The 21,111-nt window shown below is 51.9% G+C and overlaps 4 protein-coding genes across 4 annotated transcripts; 3 read left to right on the forward strand and 1 right to left on the reverse strand.

Annotated features, from left to right (window-relative positions):
- Positions 1–7,818: 7,818 nt before the first annotated feature.
- J4E93_000013 (uncharacterized protein) lies at positions 7,819–12,326 on the forward strand (the record flags this gene model as incomplete). The annotated part of the gene is made up of 4 exons (XM_049337978.1): positions 7,819–7,827; positions 7,951–7,958; positions 8,018–8,185; positions 8,792–12,326. 4 exons carry the CDS (start codon positions 7,819–7,821, stop codon positions 12,324–12,326), a joined length of 3,720 nt encoding a protein of 1,239 aa, XP_049203863.1.
- A 1,087-nt stretch (positions 12,327–13,413) lies between these two features.
- J4E93_000014 (uncharacterized protein) lies at positions 13,414–14,993 on the forward strand (the record flags this gene model as incomplete). The annotated part of the gene is made up of 3 exons (XM_049337979.1): positions 13,414–13,677; positions 13,727–13,929; positions 13,982–14,993. 3 exons carry the CDS (start codon positions 13,414–13,416, stop codon positions 14,991–14,993), a joined length of 1,479 nt encoding a protein of 492 aa, XP_049203864.1.
- A 475-nt stretch (positions 14,994–15,468) lies between these two features.
- Positions 15,469–17,727, forward strand: J4E93_000015 (uncharacterized protein; the record flags this gene model as incomplete). Its single annotated transcript, XM_049337980.1, has 1 exon — positions 15,469–17,727. One exon carries the CDS (start codon positions 15,469–15,471, stop codon positions 17,725–17,727), a length of 2,259 nt encoding a protein of 752 aa, XP_049203865.1.
- Positions 17,728–18,125: 398 nt separating this feature from the next.
- J4E93_000016 (uncharacterized protein) lies at positions 18,126–19,978 on the reverse strand (the record flags this gene model as incomplete). Its single annotated transcript, XM_049337981.1, has 5 exons — positions 18,126–19,110; positions 19,156–19,439; positions 19,492–19,738; positions 19,787–19,892; positions 19,945–19,978. 5 exons carry the CDS (start codon positions 19,976–19,978, stop codon positions 18,126–18,128), a joined length of 1,656 nt encoding a protein of 551 aa, XP_049203866.1.
- Between the last annotated feature and the right edge of the window lie 1,133 nt (positions 19,979–21,111).

Below are 21,111 nucleotides of genomic sequence, written 5' to 3' on the forward strand. Positions count from 1 at the left end.
TACTACTTTATGCCCGCTGTAATGCTTCAGTCAATCGGCGCGTGTACATGCGCCTTACATCCTCTTATGACAACGTCGCTGGAAAGAATTGGGCATTGCCGGGCTGATACTGGAGTGGCTTGTTGCGCACCGCGTCATGCCCTCATGTCGGCCAGGCAGCCACATTCAGCCCCCATCCTTCGTCCTGTCAGCCGTGGCGGGCTACTTGAGCGTCGCGCCCCCGCTTTTCATCAACCATCCTCCTAGCAGCTTACAAACATTGCGCAACGACGATTACCGACTCCTGAATGGCACTTGACGGTCTGGAAGTAAAATCTGGAGAGTGCGCATTGAAGGAGCCCGACGAAGCCTGCGATAGCGCAAACGCCACATCACCTTACGGCGAGCGACTTCTCCAGCCTAATGAAATCCGACTCCTCACTATTGTTCGCGACACGGATACTCTGCGCCTGATCGTCACCCCACACAAGTTTCAAGATAATCTCCAATACGACGCGGTATCCTATGTCTGGGGAGCGGCAGAAGCTTCTATCAGCGTCCCATGCAATGGGAAGAACCTCGCAGTTACTCCCACTGTTTGGCAGATGCTTCAGCACCTGAACCGAGACCGCTCGTATTGGCTGGACTCTATATGCATCAACCAGCAAGACACCGAAGAGAAGGCGGTACAAATACCGTTGATGCATCGAATCTACTCGCTCGCTGCGTTCGTTGTCATATGGATGGGTCTACCCACACCGCAGAGTGAGAAGTTCATGCTCGGGTTTTCCAGTGCGTTGGAGAAAGAGAGGGAGTGGAAGTCTATGGTCGATCATGATCAGAACACCCAACCTTGGAAGTTGAATCAACGACCAGATCTTTTTGTCAATGATGAGAGTTTCTGGCATGGTATGGTGCAAGTTTGCACGCACCAGTGGTTCAAACGTTTATGGACTTTCCAAGAGACGGTTCTTGCAAAACAACCTATCATGCTGCTAGGACCTCTGTGGCTTCATTTTGAAGAATTTCTTGAATTTACTGTTCAAGGGTATTTCAGTATAGCATCATATATACTCTGGTCTCTGCGGTTTCTAGACATGCGTGACATTTTTGGGGTATCTTTCGAAAGTCTCTCGACCTTAAGGAGATACCGCAGGGACGTTCTGTCAAACGGGGCGGTACTGATCCAGAACATACCCTACCTTCTCCATGCGTTACGCGACCGACATGTAAGGGAGCCAGTGGATCGAGCCTGGGCAATCACCGGATTGTTGAGCTATCACCTCAGATCGAAATTGGAGCCAGAAGTTGACTACAGCGACAAGGCTCGGGTTGACTTCTGGGAAACGCACATGCGGTTCGCGAGGACAATTATAGCCGCAGAGCAAACGCTGTGTCTACTGAAAATACCGCCCATAATTGAGAGAAGGCCGCAATCATCCCCGTCTTGGTGCCCGGCTCTGGAGGGTGTTCCAGCGTGTGGGCTCTACATAACAGGTGCTTGGGCCAATCGTGTGAGCGGATAAGAATATCAACAACTTCTACACGAGGTTGTAGAAGAGGAAGTCCAAGCGCAGCAATCTAGTAACCCGAGGCAGCTGGAGATTCCATTTGTATCCCGCAAATTCATCTCATTCGGGAAGGAGACTGGTTGCCTGCACACTTGCGGTCATCTTTTGGATACAATATCAGAGGTTGTGGATAACCAAGAACCGAGAAGGTGTTACGAACACGTACTGAGCGCAGGTATCTTAGCGCGCAAGATGAGCAACCCTGTACATGCGGCAAATGTGGATGTCTGTACACGTAGCCTCCAACTGGCTTGTCAAACGGCTCGCGGCGCAGAACACAATACCGACAATGTACCTCCAGAGTATCTGATGACTATAATGATGGATACAAGGATCTCCAGAGAAGCAGCGGTTGCTTACAAGGACGGATGGAATACATTCAGAGATGGAGATCTCAAATATTATTACAAACTTCCAGCTGAGCGGCAATTGCGGGCGAATCTCTGGGAAAAAAGATTGCGTAATATAGCTGGTCATTCTTTCTTCAGTACCACTGGGGGCCGCTTCGGTATCGCTACGCCAGGATGCAAGCCCGGTGACAGAGTCTGTGTCTTCCACGGCGAACGCCCCCTTCATATACTACGGTGGTCAAACCCCGAGCACGAAACTGGCGCGCTCCATGGAGAAGGTCCTGCTGAGTTCTGCGGCGTCGCATTTATTCCACACCTTATGAAGCCGCATGAGCAAGAAGCAGCCCGACTTGGACCGGACGAGATCTTTGTTATTGGGTAGCTAATGTCGTAAGCGTGAAGAAAGATCACCGGGCTGGAGGCGCGGTCGCTAGCAACATCATAATGCAGTCCAATAGAACAATGTATAGAGGAGACCCTACAATCTGAAGTATATCTCTCTAGACTGCAAGCTTGTGTCGGGAGTTGTTTTCTACTTACATCTACACCCTAGAGATACGTATTACACTTTATCTCGTCCTGGGTTAATCAAAAAGTTTGTCTCTGCAGACTACAACCTAGTTCTCTAAGTTGTACCGTACTTACATACTACGCCCTGGAGATATACACGCAACTTTGTCTCGTCCTGCGTCAACGTAGAAAATAGCGATTACCTCCTAGTACTGCTTTTATAGGATATATACTAAGTAAAAAGACCATGTCGATTTCAACCGAGCCTCCAATCCAGAACTTCTCTCGTCAACTATGCTTCCAGCTGAACAGCAATTGTGGGCCAAGCTCTAGAGCACACATGATTCTAGTAGTGTATACCTAGGTAGCTGTGCGTAGAAACTTCGCGTGTAAATTACGATCACGTTCCGAGACAGTCTTTCACTCTGTTCTTAGATAAGCTGTTGCCTTATCCCGAATTGTACCAATCCACTTCCTTCTTTCTTAAAGGGTGCCTCGGTTAACCATGAGCAAACATTCAGACCATTCAGATACATCAGACTACGAAAAAATAAAAGTCCAACGGGCCTCCCAAGCCTTTCAAAAGTACCCCTATCTCGTTTGTTCGAATAATGGCCCTGACCTTCCCCTATACGGCCTACCAAGGCGTCGGCGTACCCATTACCTTCGTTGTCGGTCCCGAGGCCAATCCAACGCGATTCGACGTACACCACTCGCTCCTCTCAAAAGTATCGCCTTTATTCACCATGCCCAACGGCCTGCCCCGCATCATACTAAGCGACATCCATCTCCCCCAAGCCGAACCTGATACCTTCCGAACCCTCTTCAAATGGCTATACGAGCGCCAACCCCCTGACTATACAACCGACGCGAAATTGTTGGACCTGATGAAACTGTGGGTAAGACATGTTCATGTACGAACGGGATATAAGACATCCACTGACTTGTCACACCCACATCGTAGATATTGGCCGGCGAACTCGGAATCTGGAGGACTCAAAATACGGTGCTGAGATTGGGTATGGCGCTGATGCAACCGAAGTACTTCGTTTGTCGTCTAGACACGGTCAGATGGGTGTACGAGAACACACCCGCTGGTTCACCGCTGCGTAACTACATCACCGCAATTTTCTGCCAACGCGGTCCACCTATTACACCCCCCATGTTCTCGCCCGAGAACGAACAGCTTGGTATCTTTCGCGACGCAGTAGGGTTCTTGCGTACACTGAATTTAGTTCGCGCGGGCAATCCGACGGGGACGGGCGGATACAACCTCCATGCGCTATTTCCTATCCATCATTCGTGGTCGCCGGGCGAAGGAGAGCTCGCGCCAGTGCGGGTTCGTGGATGTTTGGTAACGGGAGGAGAGGAGGTAGAGTGGATCAAGATCGAATATCCGCTCCCTTCCTTCTTAGTCTGGGGCGCGAAGTGGGAAGTGTTGCCGGACATGCACTTTGTGAGTCAAGACGGCGTTCGAGCGGCGGCACAAGATTTGTTGAAGCAGATCGAGTTCCCGGATAGATCGGGCGCACAAAATATCTAGTGCCGCAGTACTGCGGAGAAGTATCCAGACCCACAAACTCTGGACAATATCTCGTGGATTCAAGCTTGGGCCTTCGTCAGTAGACAGTGTATTTAGCGTTTTGGGGGTAGAGTAGCACATCGTCAGTTTCTTGACCTTCAGAAACTTCTACCTCTCAAACAAGTCACGGGGATACAAGATAACAAGCAAACATGCCAAGCGACTAGAATATGAAGCAGATATCTATTGTAGTGTCGACGTTGACCATAGTTTACCAACTTCCTTTCCCACTGCGAATTTGAGACCGATCAGGTGACAGATACTATCAAGATATCCGTATATACCGCCATTTTGTGTTAAACAGAGAAAGAAACACGTAACGTTTGAGTGATGATGAAGTAAAGCGCGTGGCCACAGGAGTCATGAGCAGCGCTTGCTATGAAATCAGGGAAAGGGTATTGCCAACAGCCAAAGAAATATGTATACAAACGCCAGTACCCCTTTATACCCAGTTTTGTGGTGATACAATGGATATGGAATAAGAATGAATGATCATGAGGACTCATGTAGCGATGCAATACCTAACTTGCAGAGTGTTGTCTTCTTTGGTGTCGCAGGAGATTGTCCTTACGAGAAAAGCCGTCGGTATTATCACAGCCGGGATGTGGGCAGAGGTATTTGGCCGTTGCCAGAGATGAGTCGTTATGTTGTGGTAGGTGCCTCCGCAAATCTTTCGGATAGTCGAAGCTCATGGGACATTTCGAGCACACGTGGGGCTTATCGGTCGAATGTTTCTTCTGATGACGACTATAACGGTAAGCCGACAATCGAGTACGCTTGATCTAGTGACAGGACTTACTTCAAATCACATCGACGGTCAAATGTTTTACTGCAGCCGTCCTCGTCGCAATGAAAACCACCCGGGCAAGGTGCTTGCCGCTTATTGCTTCCCTTCCGATTGCGTCGTGTCGCTAAGCGATCACCAGGGTTATAGGTATCCTCAACATGCGCTTGCACAGTGGCTGGCTGCACCGTCGTCTCGTTTGCATCCATGACTCGTACGTGCTCTCGGAGCAGCGACTGTCCTCCGTTAACAAAGTCGTAGATTGGTGCTAGGTCTGGTTGCGTCCGATCGAAGCCGAGCGGTGGCATGTGCAAGACACTGGGGTCGACGTAAAAAGGGTTCGCTGCGTCATATTGGATTTGTGACTGGTAACGTTAGCATGCTCCATAGAAAAGGGACTCAGGATCCTACCATGTGCCCGTGAAAGCATTGGTACAAGGGCAGGCAGCAAAGCTGGCACAGCACGCCGTCGATGTCAGAGTAGGTTCCGTCCATGGGAGTGTCAGAGACGATGATGTCTGCAAACGGGTTTGACGCTTCCACCGGACCGGAGAGGACAGTAATAATTACTGTGAAGAGCAGCAGCGGGTACATGCTCCGGTGTGTATCTGGATGCCTAAGGACAGGAAGATGTGGGACCGACGAGAATGAGGGAACTAGAGTGTGAGAACGTCAACAGTATGCAAGATCAGACTGTAACAAGGTTGGTACACTATGGTGAAGAGTAGCAAAGCAGGCAAGAAAAAAGTAGAGAAGAGGGCGTAAGGTCAATCGCAGCCGATGCATGCTAAGGGCAGAGGACTGGGGAGGGAGGCCGGCTGCCTGAGGAGCCACATGTCACGGGCAGGTGTGGCTATGTTGATGATGTAGGTGTCGAGCAGCATTCTGGCGGTTTCGCTGCGTCTTACGCGGCGATTTGGTCAGGTTGTTGGGTTAGCAGCGATGAAAGTGCACTCTTGATGCGATGCGACGTGCAATTGTGGTTGTGACGAAGGGACGAGCGACGGCGCCGTGCAGCGATCAATCCGACGGGGTACCTGCGCCATACCATTTTGAGACTTGGTGAGGGGTTGTGCCCGGCTCAACTCCCTACACTCGTGACTTTGGTACTGTGCAAAATTATCGAAACGTTGTAGACCGCAGGATATGTGACTATCTGTCGATTTATCGAGAGTTTAGCGCTGTGAATCAATAGCAACGGACGCCTAGAGCTGAGGTTTACCGCAGACCTTCCGTCGAGTTCCGTCACGTGCAAGTGCGTCATCGCGAGGGAACGCGCGAAACTCACAGCTCTTGCCCAATGTTTGTTCACCCGCATCTTCCACCTCCTTTCACGCATCCTTTCGTTTCTTCTAGCTCGGCAAGTGCTAGTATCTTCTTGTTGGTCTTGTCGCTTAATGGCTCTCGTAGAGGCAGGCGGCAACCAAGTGCGCCCTCGTAAATATAAGACGTTGAACATCATCACAAAATGGGATGACATCTCAAGGAGGTTCAGATGGATACCCTGAGGCTGAGGATGCGTGCTCGATATATAACGACGCGACACCTCCCAAGTCAGCCCTCAGCACAACACGCCACACGTCGTCAACGCAACAAGGCAACCACTGCAGCTGGTGTTGGTACTATTCATATCGCAGGTTGATGAGTCTCATCTGGCGTTTATCCCTTTTGGAAACTGGCAGCGGATACTGCATGCATCGCGCACATCTCATGTCCAATCGTTCGTTGAGGCGTTCCACGATGTTCAAGGCGGGGCGGCCTCCCAGGCAGCAGTCGAGACGGTGTCCGTAAGCAAGGCTCGTCCGAAGAGCATCCTATTGTAACTCGGTGCTACCATGCCCGCCTGCTGCGCCTTTTATATGACTCACAGCCTATCACGCACTTGACCACTTTGGTAGGTACCTTGTTGAGTAGCTCACAAGTAAAGCTGGCATGCATGCGACAGCTGCCCCACATTGCGAATCAGAGCTTCAGATGCGCCATTGCTTCTTGAACCGACGCCTCTCGCAATCAGGTGTCTAAAAACCTGAGACTCGCCCTTACAATAATATGCTTTCTGTACGTGGCCGCAATTATGCGGCTTTAGATCTGGCTGCAAGCTACACGAAAGATCGTGGCCTCCCCTACGACAAAACCAAACATCCAACAGGTCTTGTGTCGTTTAGGAATGCGGAGAACGTAAGCAAGAGTCGAACAGCATTGCTGGAATACTTTGAGTATCAGAGCTAATGCACCGAATAGTTTCTCATGCGCAGAAAAGTGCTCGATTACGTGACGACCAAGGTTGGTCTTTGCACTTGAGCAAAAGGGTCTCACTTAACATATCGTGTAGTGCGTTCCTTCGTTTGAACTCGACACATTGACCTATCATGACGGCCCGTTCGGCTCTCAACGCTTACGACAAGCAATGGCTACCTTCATCAACAAGCGCTTCTTGCCCGCATCAGCTGTAGCGATGGATGAAATATCCTTTGTCAGTGGTGTGACGGCATTGAACGACATGTTGTCACTATGTCTGACCGATGGAGAGAATGAAGGTTTGCTCCTTGGCATGCCGATATATGGCTCTTTCAACCCAGATATGCGAAGCATGTCGAAGTGAGTCTCGACGTGTCAATAACTGCGTTCAGCAGCCACTGAACTTGGAACAGCTGCAAGTTGGTTTACACCCCATTCCATGGCGTGGATCAGTTCATTACCGGAGCGGTCGAATGTTACGAGCGCGCCCTTGAAGAAGCGGGCCGAAACGGAATTGACGTGAAGGTACTTGTCATTTCCAACCCGCACAATCCTCTTGGCGCGTACCATGCACCCTCGTAAAGGTTGTCGAACTGACTCATCTTTCCAGGGCAGTGCTATACTCACAAAGCTCTCGAGGCCATACTACGATTCTGTTCAAAGCATAAGATACATCTCATCAGCGATGAAATCTATGCTCAGTCAGTGTATCGAACGGATGAGTCTCATCCAGGCTTTACATCAGTACTCTCTGTAGACATGAGTGGCATCATTGATGATAAGCTTGTCCATGTGATGTACGGGATGTCAAAGGTCAGGCCACTTCAGTTCGAGAAACAATTGTTGCAACTGATGCCTTGGTAGGATTTCGCCGCTGCCGGTCTGAGACTAGGATGTCTAGTCACCCGAAACGAAGAATTGGGTCAAGCTGTGCAGTCTCTAGCGTACGTCTGCTTGAATACCCAGGTACAGCTATGAATGCTAATTTGTCTGCTTGGCGCAGACGTTTCCATGGCGCATCGCCAGTCACAGACGCTATAGCCACCACTATACTTGAGGACGACGAATGGCACAACCAATTTCTAGCCGAGAGTGCAAGGGTGCTGGGTGAACACCAAGAGCTTGTCACCAAGGGACTTGACAAAGCTGGAATTCGCTATAACAAGCAAGCGTAAGTACACCCCAGCGTTTTCGAGCTGTTGCATGGCAGGAGTCACTGACAGGACCATGTGACCTAGTAACGCTGGGTTTTTCCTCTGGATCGATTTCTCGGCGTGTTTACGGAGCGCGACGTGGCAGGGTGAAGATGAACTGAGACAGGCGCTGTATGATCACGGCGTAGAGATGTCGGCCGGCCACGCATATCATGATGAAAAGCCAGGCAATTTCCGCTTTCTTTTCTCAATGGATAGAGATACTTTGGAAGAAGGTCTGAGAAGAGTTATTGGCTTCCACGAGACTCGTAGGCTAGACCGGTCTTGATTGGGGCTAGCAAATAAGCAGTTATGATGGACGGAATAAATCGGCTCGGGGCTGGAGTAGTAGAATGTCAATGCAGGGACTTTGGACAATGTGCCTGATGTGACGTGAGACGCTCGTGACCGCGCGAAAAGGCGCCACGCGACTGTGGGTCCTTGCACGAGATCGTCCCGCTAGATCGGAATTCCAACAGGGGAAAGTGCGTCATCATTCCAGCCATCTAGCCTCAACCCTTACAAACAAGTCGCACCACGTCTGTCCCTATGTCACGATCACGTTAACGGCAACTAGGCATCAGAATGCCGCCCATCCTCTCCCGAAAGCGCTCGCGATCCGCCTCACCGCAAACAGAACCGCCACCGAAGCGTGCGCGCGCTCGCAAAGCTACTGCACCCACGCGCAAAGGCAAAGAGTCTGTCTTCGAAACCCTCGACGCACCGCCAAAGGCCAAGCTCACGCTGGCTCAGACCAAAGCCCTGTTGGAACAAGAAGATGATGACAGCGAGTTGTCAGAACCGGAGAGCAGCGAAGATGATTTCGAAGATGTTCCGCTGAACGGCGCAAGCCAGGGCAAAGGCAAGGGAAGGGCGACAGCTGGTGGTGATAGCGACGAGAGCGAAGCCGACGATTGGGAAGACGCGCTTGGTGTGCAGAACAACAATAAACCAGACCATGGTCCTGCACCCGTCATCACTGGCGACATCGCCCTCACCCTGTCCGCCGCGCCAAAGACCGCCTTCGACTCGAAATCAGAAGGACAAAAGGGCGCATCCAAGATACAGCGGCAAATACGAAATGTCACACATTGTATGCACGTACAGTGCCTGATGTACCACAATCTCATAAGAAATGCTTGGATACAAGACAAGGAAGTGCAGAAGATACTAGTGGAAGGCATGTCGGCCGGCTGCTGGCGCGAACTGGAGAGGTACCGGGATAACGCCGGAATCACAGACGGCTCTAGTCTTGTCGTTGTGCAGAGGGCGCCGAGTCCTCCACCCAAGCAGGTGACCAAAGACAAGAAGGGTACATGGAAGAACAGCGGAAAGAACGGCGTCAAAGTGTACGAAAGCCCGCAGAAGCGATCATCTGCTCGCGAAGACAAGAAGAAAGCTCCCGTAGGCAAGGACAGGGGCAAGGGCGACGTCAAAGGCGCCAAGAAAGGTCGCGATTGGAACGCGACATCGGAACCACTCGAGCCGAAAGCCCCAAACATGTCAGCTGGGGATCCTCTGCTTCGCCTCCTCAAATATCTCTCTGCGTATTGGAAGTCCAGGTTCCAAGTCACAACTCCGAGCTTACGCAAACGCGGCTACCTCTCGCCATCGACGCTAGAAGCCGAGATCAATACCTGGAGAGAGGACCCTGATCATCCCGATACTTTTGGCGAGCGGGTGGAGAACTTAGAAGCATTTCGCGACAGAGCTCGTAAATGTGAGGGGAGCAGGGACTTGGGAGAGCAATTGTTCACCGCTTTAGTACGAGGGCTCGGCATAGAGGCCCGCATGGTAGTCAGTCTACAGCCAATTGGTTATGGCTGGAATCAGGGCGAAGAAGGAACGCCTAAGAATCTGGAGAAATTGAAGGATGCAAAGCTTGCCGACAGTAACGCTCCTTCGAAATTAGCAGTCACAAACGGTAGAGCGAAACCTCTCGGCGGTACAACCAAGGGTAGCAAAACGGTCGAAGTTGACCCGGACGATAGCAGCGACCTGAGCAGTGTCATATCTATTTCTTCGGGATCAGAAGATGAGCGGCCTAAAAAGAAAGCGCCAAAGCCACGCAACCCCCGCGATGAACTGCCATTTCCGACCTACTGGACAGAGGCCATATCTCACCTCACCCATACACCTATAGCAGTTTCGCCGCTTCCCAGGGCAATAATCGCGAGTGCGGCGTCTTTAGACAAGTTCTCTGAGTTCTACGCTCGCGGTGGAACGGCCGACAGGGCGAGGCAGGTATCGGCCTACTTCATCGCCTTCTCTTCTGACGGCACAGCAAAGGATGTCACTGTAAGATATGTACCCAAGTGGCCTGGTCGGACAAGGGGTGTCCGCATGCCTATTGAGAAGATACCCATACACAACAAACGCGGCAAGGTCAAACGGTGGGAAGAGTGGGACTGGGTGAAGTCGCAAATGCGCCCCTATGCACGACCTCACGACAACCGTCAGCCATGGGATGAAGTTGAAGACGAAGGTGATCTTGTCTTGGTACAACCAGAAAAGAAGAAGGAAATGCACGAAGGCGGAAAGGAGACGCTACAGGGCTATAAGAACTCCACTGAATACGTGCTCGAGCGCCACCTGCGTCGCGAGGAAGCACTCCAACCTGGCGCCAAGATCGTCCGACATTTTACCTTCGGCACAAGCGGCAACGAGAAAACGGAGCCGGTGTATCTGCGAAAAGACGTTGTAAATTGCAAGACCCAAGAATCCTGGCACAAAGAAGGCCGAGAGGTACGTGAGGGTGAACAGCCCCTCAAGCTCGTACCCAGGCGGGCTGTTACGGTAACACGTAAACGCGAAATGGAAGAGCAGGAACGTCTTGAAGGCGAGAAAGTGAAACAAGGTCTTTTCTCTAAAGCGCAGACGGACTGGATCATTCCTGATCCTATCGTTGACGGCAAAATCCCACGTAACTCATACGGAAACATTGACGTCTATGTGCCCACGATGGTGCCGAAAGGCGCTGTTCACGTTCCACTCAGGGGTACGGCGCGCATATGTCGCAAACTCAACATAGACCACGCGGAAGCGTGTACCGGGTTCGAGTTTGGAAAGCAACGCGCTGTGCCTGTCATAACCGGTGTTGTGATTGCGCAGGAGCACGAGGATATGCTCATCGATGCTTGGGAAGTTGAAGAGGCGGAAAAACAGAGAAAGGAGAGAGACAAGAGGGAGAAGTTCCTGTTGGGACTTTGGAGAAAATTTGCGAATGGACTGAGAATCGTGGAAAGAATGCGAGAAGAGTACGGTGAGGATGTCGAATTGCCAGTGAAGGAAAAGGCGGTATCACCCGAAGAAGATGGTGGGGAGAAGAAGTCGCAATGGGAAGTGTTTCAGAACCACACCGATTTCGAGGGCGGCTTCATGCGCGGCGATGGCGCTGATTCTGGCGGTGGCTTCGTACCTGAACGGACGCACCAGAGTACACACCATGATGATGACATGGCTGGTGGTTTTCTACCAGCAAGTCAAGACGATCCTGAGCATGGGGATCTAACCATTGACCACGGCGAAAAGAAAGATGTGTCACGCGCGCCCATGGCGGAAAGTACATATCGCACACCGATCTCCCTCACGCAGGCGCTTCAGCAGCCGCTCAGCGAATCCAGCGAGCATCCTGATGAAGATGCGGACGAGGATATGGACGCGCCGGAACCTCCAGAAGACGAAAACAGCGACCAAGAAGACGAAGAGGATATGGCTCAACCAAAATCTACCCGTCGCAAGTCGAACGCCACATCTTCAAATCGTGGTCGTGGTCGTCCACGTGGTCGCGGAGCCAAACTCCTGACAGCGTCCACGCGAAAACGTAAGTCTACGGTCATAGAATCAGGGTCTGACAACGACACACCCTCTGGCGCTCCTTCCGACCCACCAACACCACCGCCATCTACACGTTCAGCGCCGAGGCGTAAGGCAGCCAGGAAAAGTGACGCACAAGTCAAGAGCCACTTCTTTGCCGAAGGAAGCGATGGTGAGACGGATATGACGGATATGACTGAGCGGAACTCGCCAAGGAAGAAGACGGCCGCGACACGAGGACGCGGGAGTGGCAAAGGCAGAGGGAGTGGACGGGGAAGAGGTAGAGCGGGGAAAGCCAAGTAGCAATACGAGAGTAGGGTATTGACACTGAGGCAGACGTGCAAAATCACTCGAGCTAATCTTGAAGATACGGTCAAAGGGCATGAATTCTGTCAGCCTGCACTAGGGCTAGGCCAGTGAGACAGATCTCACGATCCGCCTGTGCCAGTGCGCTTACCTCATCCGATAGCGCGGCGGAGCCCCGATCCAACTACCACATTACATCATCTCTTCCCCAGATTCCTCCCACATGCGCAAAATCCCCGAAACTCAAAGGCGCAAAGATGCAAAAACTTCAGCGTCGAAAAAATCAATAGTAACTAAGTATTGCCGCATTGAGCAGGCACTCGCGAGTCGACGCCATGCATGCAGCTCTGTTTTTAGAACAGCCCAGCGTCGCTAGATGCGCCTGGGCAAGTCTTGGTTCCGCCGCTGCATGCTCGCGAATCTTGGCAAACATCCGTACCCGACGTTCCCCCCTAACTCCTTCGCTCGAACAGTCAGCTTGCTGAAGCCAAGGTGCGCCGTCGCACAGCTGCGAATTGCTTCTTTATCGCCGTTCTTATCGCGCTGGGGGCTCTCCTATACCCGGCCTCTACATGAATGACAGCATGACAGCGGCGGCACTTCGATGGTCCGGCAGTGCTAACGGTGGTAGCGATGCGTTGTTGGGGTTTGCCTGCAGCACTGTTATCCCAATCGTACGCCAAAGTACGGTAGCCATGCTCTGGGCGCGGCCCATGTGGAAATCTCCCCCAACATCCCGAGTGCCACGCCCGCCGTCTCCTTCGTATTCGTTCTGAGCTGTGCCGGCGCGAGCGCTTCTTGGCTATAATGCGCGATGTTTGATCTGCGATACCTAGCTCGCACGCTCATTAGTTGCCAGAAACGTCATGCTTTCCGGTCTTTTTCTATCGATGCGTCGAGATGGGCGCCCGGGGTTGGCGTTTATAAGTATATTGCTGCTGCTGTTGTTTTATTTTATTGCGCCCCGTCCCTACACCGGCCTTTATCAGTCTCTCACTTTGCCAATCTTTTCCTTTGGCAGCAGTCACTCGCTTTAAAGACTTCGACTTTGGTCTTATTGTTAATTATTTAATTATTCGGAAGGATGCGCTTCTCCGAGTTCCTTACCGTCGGTGTTGTGGCGCCTCTTGTGGCTGCTCATGGTGGAGCCCCAGGGGCACCCAAGATGTTTGGTCTACCGAGAGACTTGCAAGCCGACTTCAAACCTCCTGTCGCTGCTCGTGTGCTTCGACACCCCGCTCAGCCAAGGGATGGCATGTTGGAAACCCGCCAAGGTGGTCAGAACGGTCGTTGCGGACCCAGCTTCGGTAACGCCAAGTGCGCTGCGGGCTACTGTTGCTCAGGTGCCGTATGTTGATCTTAGATCTTAGACTGTTACAATTCCTGACTTGCTCTAGGGATACTGCGGAACTACGAAAGATCATTGCCAGGCTCCTGACTGCTTGATTGACTTTGGTCCGGCTTGCGATGCCAACAAGACGCCTGGTGGAGCCAGCACACGCAACGACCCCCGTCCTCAAAGGGGCAGCGTCGCATACGGTGGTGGTGGTGTCTACGTCTGCAAGAAGGCTGGCACTGTCGCCATCACCTATGATGATGGGTAGGTTTATTCATAGCCCCACATATTGATAGCACGACTAATCAGAATCCAGCCCATACATCTACACCGACCGCGTCCTCGACCAATTCGCCACATATGGCTTCAAGGCCACATTCTTCGTCACGGGAATCAACCTCGGCAAGGGCGCAATCGACAGCACAGCGCAATGGTCCAACGTGATCAAGCGTATGGTTGCCGAAGGTCACCAAGTCGCATCGCACACATGGTCTCACCAGGATCTTAGCAAAATCACCGATGCGCAGCGCTATGATCAGATGGTCAAGAACGAAATGGCCATCCGCAACATTATCGGAAAGTACCCCACATACATGCGTCCTCCTTACTCGTCTTGCAACGACGCTTGCCAAACAGTGATGAAGAACTTGGGATACGTCGTCAGCTACTTCGACTTGGACACGGATGACTACAACCAGTTGTCCAACATCCAGGTTGCCAAGAACAACTTCAAGAACAAGATTGACACAACCGTTGGTGGTCCCGCTTCAGGTCACCGCCTCGCTATTGCCCACGACATCCATGAGCAGACTGCTCTCAATCTCACTGGTTACATGCTCGAGTACCTCAAGTCAAAGGGCTACCGCGGTGTCACCATGGGCGAGTGCATGGGTGAGCCCGAGGCGAACTGGTACCGTACTGCCACTTCCGGCGGCTCTACTACCCCTCCTGCCACCGGCGGCGGCGGCGGCAGCGGTACCGCTGTCTCCACTGACGGATCTTGCGGCTCTGGCAAGGGAACGTGTGCTGGATCTACCTTTGGCAACTGCTGCTCTCAATACGGCTGGTGCGGATCATCCACTGATCACTGCAGCGCCGGCTGCAACTCTGCCTTCGGAACCTGCACTGGCACTGGTGGCAGCGGTGGCGGCTCAACCACCCCCGCCCCGGCCAAGAAGGTCTCTACTGATGGCACTTGCGGAACTCAGGGTGGTGCTACTTGCGCTGGTTCAACATTCGGTAACTGCTGCTCGCAGTATGGATGGTGCGGATCTACTTCAGGCCACTGTGGTTCTGGATGCCAGAGCGGATCCGGCACTTGCAACTAGAACTTCGTTCATGAGAGGAGCATTTAGACCTTACTCGTGTAGAGGCGATGTTCGTAACGCAGCTCTGCATGCGTGTTAATATATCAAAATAATACAAACAAATACACATACTCTTACAATTCCTGACGTCTCCGCGACTGTGTGATCACTTTGGAGAATGACAACATAGTCAATTAGGAGCAGTGTCCAGGACGTGGTCGAGATATGTGAAGACTGCGAAATGCACTTCGCAGCGGCCACTTGAAGTGTTCGCGCATATCACCGAATACATGCTCGTGGCTGTTGCAGCAATGGAATTCCACACACCAGTCACAGGTAGTTTATGAATAGCAATGTCTACATCTTTTCCGCAACATTTGTAAAGACCTCTTCGTACGCACTCTAGCAAAAGTGGAACGAAGAATTACCACCCATTTCATACCATCAACCACTTACTTCGACTATCTAAGTCTCCTCATCCCTTCTCTCGAAAACTATGGCATTAGCCGTACTCCCGGCGATCATCGTCAGTTTTGTAATCGTCGTGGCATCGCTCGGTACATTCTACATTTACAGGGCATACAGGCGCGTGCGCTATGCAGTCCAGGATGTGGAGCGCAGCCGCCATATCGAAATCGCCTCTCTCTCGCAACAGCGCCCCATTGAACTACATGATCTCGAAGGTCCGCGCAAACAATATCATAGCGGTCAGTGGTACGGCTCGGAGGGTGCAGTTCCCACAAACGTCGCGCCGGCCGCGAAACCACTGCCGCATCCTCCGGGGATTGAGTACACAGGTGGTGAGGGGCTTGTTAAACCTCCTGGTCGAGTCTTTCTATCCACTGAGGTACAGCAACCTGAGCTGCTCTCTCCAAAGCCTGTGCGCACGGTGACCACAAGGCCGAAGGCAGAGCCTGCTAGTACCGCATATGACCCAGATCAAACGGCAGCATCGGAAATATGGAGCAAGATTGAGAAGGGAGAGCTGGAACCCTCGCGACGTAAGGCGCAGAAGAAGTCACCAAAGAAACCGAACGCATCAATACCCGAAGTACTCCGAGATCCTTCAGAGTTTGAACGCGACACCATGACAGACATCGACGTTGATAGCAGCACCAGAGAATGGGCAAAACCCAATCGCCCCGCGCTGCCCTTCACACCACGCTCAAACAAACGCGAGTCGTCTGATAGCATGGCTACGGTTGTCGACGCCAGTAACGCGAATATTGAACGCCCCCAGTCATACGTCAAGCGCAAACAAAGCATGGGCACAGGAGCGATCAAGCCGACTAAACCGCTAGATCGAGCTGCAGAGGCGCGCCGCCAGATGGCGGAAAGGAAAAAGCAAATGGCGGAAAGGCAGAAGCAAGAGGAAGCTGATCGTCTCGCAGAGCAACAAAGGCTGGTAGACGAACAAAAGCAGCGTGCAGCTGAACAACAGAGACTGGCTGAAGAGAAGCAGCGACAGGAAGACGAGGAAAAGGCCCGCTCATTGGCACAAGTTTTCGATGACGAAGACATCGATCTAGACGATAAGAGGCCTTCTGACTCTCAAAGATCGCGCACTCGCCGGAGATCCGACTCATCATCCAAGTCGAAGCGTGAGCGCAAGAGTCGTGATATGTTGCTCACAAGAACTCCCAAGCGAGCATATACCTTCGCGAATGACGCTTCTGATGGTGTCGATAGCCCCAACACAGACGAAAAGACAAGTCGCAACAGTAAGGGAAGCTCTAGAAGCATGAGTATGAACGATCAGGCAAGACCAGACTTTAACGCGACGATGCCCTCAATTGACGAGGGTGGCAATGTCAACCCCTTCTCTGACAATGCAGCGAGACATTCGTATAGTTCCACCAAGAAATCTGTCTCGTCGATGTACTCTAAAGACACGCCGGAGAACCCATTTACCTCTGACAAGGACCCCGAAGGTCGCTTCGCGACAGCGCAAAGATATTCGGCTGCGTCAAGTAACGAGAGTCGAGTGTCGTTCTCTCAAGTACAGCGAAGATCGAACGTCTCCAGCAATGAGAGTAGAAACAGCTCAGGTACGAACTATTCCAAACGCAGCGACAGTAAAGCTAGCGCAAAGAATCGTGCTTCTATAGATAGCCAAGGCAGTCAGCAGTCAGCGAACGGCCGTGAAAAGCCTGAGTGGAAGCCATCCGTCGCGTCCCGTGCACTCAGTAAACTCGGTCGCAAGTCAGCGTCATCGGATAGGAAGAAGGAAAGGGATTCTACGAGCTCGACACAATCTCGGGAAAATGAAGGACCAGGATTGCGAGGTGGAGGAAATATGTACGTGGAGGAGCCGGAAGAGCTGTCATCCTCTGAGGATGAGCATGAAGACTCAGCCAAGCAAGAGCAGAAAGTGAAGAACCGGGTGGAGATGCGCGGCGGTTCAGGAGAGACGGTCGAGAGCGAGAGTGAGGTTGAAACGGAGCACGAAGACGAAAGCGACGCTGCCGAGGTCGGAAATTTGGAGGACGAGCACTCGGATGTGAGCTCAAGCGATGAGGACGAGATTGCGAGCGAGAAACACGACTCCTCCGAAGACGAAGTCTCAGACGATGATGACGCGTCCGAGAATGCGGATTCGGAGTCCGAAATCTCTGATGCAGGCACTTCTGACGCCATTACTTCAGACGACGAATCTGAGGAGGAGGTTTCGGATGATGAGCAGGGCCCGGTACTGAAGAAGCCGTTTGAGGACGTGGGTGTCCAAGCTAGGAAGGCGGGCAGGGTCAAGGCGTGATGCATCGATGCTTCTATCTTCTTTTCCGCTAGTACGATTCCGCAGGCGCGAATCTCTCTTGCGCTCTTCGTATATATATGTGTCTTACTTGTAGTCCTGATACGGATTAATGCATGTTCTCGTTATCCACGCGACAACAGTGTCCAACATTTTGCCGCCTACTCGTGACAAGGTAGAAATCTATAATAATAACAAGCTACTCCAATACCTCAAGACGAATCCATGAAGTCCGATTACTGATCATCGCCTATCTTAGGCGATCGTTACACGTCAACCACGAAAAAAACTAAACAGGCCTGCAGCCTACATCGACATGATAACCTATAAGATAGATGGCCTGGCGTTGATGTAGGCTCTAGACCTGTCCAGGTTGTTCTTGTATGAGGTGGTTGTATTGTCTAGACACGATCGTCTACTCCGCCAGGTGGCCCACCTGCAACGCCCGCTGGTCCAAATCTACCTCGATGGCTCGCACTATTCTTGCTATCATCCGCCCCTTCGTCGTCATCTCCATCGTCGAATGTGGCTTCCGACATAAAAGGACTCTTTTTGCGAATCTCACGGCCTTTCAGGAGTAGCACCACAGGCACAAGACTCAACGCTAGTCCGACGAAGCCCAGTAGACTGCCAGCCCAGCCAAATCCTAGATTCTGGAAAAGTGAATATGAGGCAAAAGGTAGGAAGGCTCCGAACGTGTTACGACCAAGCGATGCGGCTGAAAGTGCAGAAGCAGCATATTTCTCGTAAGCATCCGTGAGGTAGTTGACTACACCCATGTAAATAGAGTAAATGCCCACACCAACGATGCAAATGCCTATCGCAGGCACGATCCAATGAATCTCTGGTCGACACGTCCATCCATACATGAACAGTCCCGCGGTGAACAGCAAGGAACCAGAAATGCTGGTATACAAGCGACCTTCCGGTATGGGCTTGCCCGGCCGTTCCTGGTTCTTGGATGCAGTGCGAAGATACATCCAATCCTGCAAGGGATTAATGAGCGTACCAATGAGCGCTCCAACGGTGATTGCCAGCTGAACAAGTCCTGTCTGAAAGGTCCCGAAACCATAGCTAGCGCTGAAGGTTTGGACGACTGAGGAGAAGAACAAGAAGAGGATACCCCAGGCGAAACTGATCCAAAGAGTGAAAAAGGTAACGACAGGCTCGGTAAATAGCATCTTGGTAGGTCGCATGAATGAAACCTTCAGCAGGCTGGCTATTGAGGGCTTCTCGAGCTCTGATTCTGCGTAGACTTCGCGACCGGTTTCTTTGCGAAGCTTCTGGGCGCGCTTTTTGAGAATGACGTCGCCACGAGTTTCCTTGAGGATCATGTAGAACACTGGGATTAGGGCCGCGTTGTAGATGATTTGGATGTAGTAGATCCTGCATGTTTGTTAGTTGGTTCAATCAGGGGATGCAAATGCTTACCATCGCCAAGGGGATTGTAGTCCAGTGGAAGGATAGCCAAGCTGTACGATTGCGCTACCCATGAAGGGTCCAAGAGCAATGCCAGCTACGGACGTGAAACCGAAAATGGACATTGGCAGACTCCGAGCTTTGTCACCTTTCCATACATCGCTAATGCTGCCGCCCACGATGTTGATGGAAACGGAAGATGCGCCACCGCCGAAGAAACGGGTGACGACCAAGGTTGCGAAGTCATCGGCAAAGGCTGAGCCGAACAGGAACAATTCAAACACGATATAGGCGACCTGCGTAGGGGTTAGCGATTTGAGGAGTTGTGCGGCCACGCAACAAACGTACAAAATATCCAGGCATTCTACCAGTGTTTTCGGTCAAAGGTACGAATAGTAGTGGGAAAAGAGCAGCACCCATATTCCACGAACACGTCGCCCAGTAAAGGTTTGGAAACGGCTCATTTTGAACGTTGAATCGTGTTGCCATGTACTCGTTTCCAGCGCCGTAAGACCCAGCCGGAAGACCTGTCAAGATGGAGATGAAGCAAACGGTTATTGTCAAGAACCATTTGTACTTGGTTGACCAGTTGAACCTGGTTTCCATCAGCAATTGAGTTCGGGTGGAACTTCGAGGTACGTACGGGTTGTCAGGATCTTGTGGACCGTCCCAAGTGTGGAGTTCGACCTCTTTGCCATCTTTCATGCGGGTCTGTACTTCCTTCTTGCGTCGAGGTAAAGATGCATTTTCTATCACGGATGAGCGAACATGCAATTGGAGTGGGTCACTCTGAAGGCGTACCCGTGTCGTCATTGAGCGACGCATGATGTGACATGGTGTATGTCGCTGTCAAAACACTAGCCGATCGTGAGGTGAGTGAACGTTAAAACCACTCTGAAGGTCGAGCAAACTGAAGGCTGTCGCATCGGTAAAGTATAGCGGTATGATGAAGATCCGGAGTGATCTCATAGTACTTGAGCCGCAGTTTGCTGGCCTTGTGACAGCGTTCGGCGCTGGACGGACCTCATACCGCTGGAATGTGTGGAACACGATGACGTTAGCGTGACCATATCGTGGAACCTACCATTGGCGTGGGAAGATCGCCCGCTAATTGACGTGACTTGAGCAAAGGCCAAGAGGGAACTGGTGGATCTTCTCCATCATCGTCACTCCGTCGTGGCTTCCCATCGCGGATGGGACAGCACCGGGATCAGCTGGATTGGTGCCCCGTCAGACGCATACAGGGAAGCTATGTTTTGCAAACAATGTTATGTACTCTCAATTGAAGTATACGTATATCATTCTTCTTTCAATTAGTGAGCTACGACGCTCTGTATGCCACAAAATGCGACACGGCTTACTCTCGGAAACGGCCTCACGTGAGCGCGCGATGAGATTCGCGATGGCTGGGGTCTCTACGTGGCCCGGTAACCATGACCCACGCGTGTAGCCACGTCCATAGCGCCCTTGTGGAAGCATCGCCCACGCGCATTGAGGCTTGCTGTGGGCACGATCCTATGCAGTTTCGCTTTCGGGGTATATATTCGGGGCATATCTAGGAACACTGTAAGAAGCACGATGTGCATTCGCACCCTACAACGAGGTTGCGTCCTACAACGGGGTCAAGAGTCGATATGGCCAGATACGCGTCTCTCCCTCGTTGCGGGAAGATGGCGCATCCAGCTTTCTAGGCGCATGTGATGTATAAGCAAGATCGAGCGGTCGGTCTTCGCTGCTTTCGATCGGATTCGATGATGTTCTACAAGATTGGAAACGTAAACGGCGAGCATGAACCTTGGAAGAGAAGCCGAGGTCGGAGCCTGACGATGGATCGCAAGTGACTGCAAGCATGCGGTATGGAGTGAAATTTGAGAAAGAAAGGATTGAAACGGATTGGTGTACTGGAATCGAGCAGCAATTGAAAGAAAGACGGGGGTTGGAGGCGGATTGGCAGTGTCGCGTGTTGCC

Source organism: Alternaria ventricosa (assembly GCF_023758065.1).
Source record: "Alternaria ventricosa strain BMP 2768 chromosome Unknown scaffold_1, whole genome shotgun sequence".
NCBI classification, from domain to species: Eukaryota; Fungi; Ascomycota; class Dothideomycetes; order Pleosporales; family Pleosporaceae; genus Alternaria; species Alternaria ventricosa.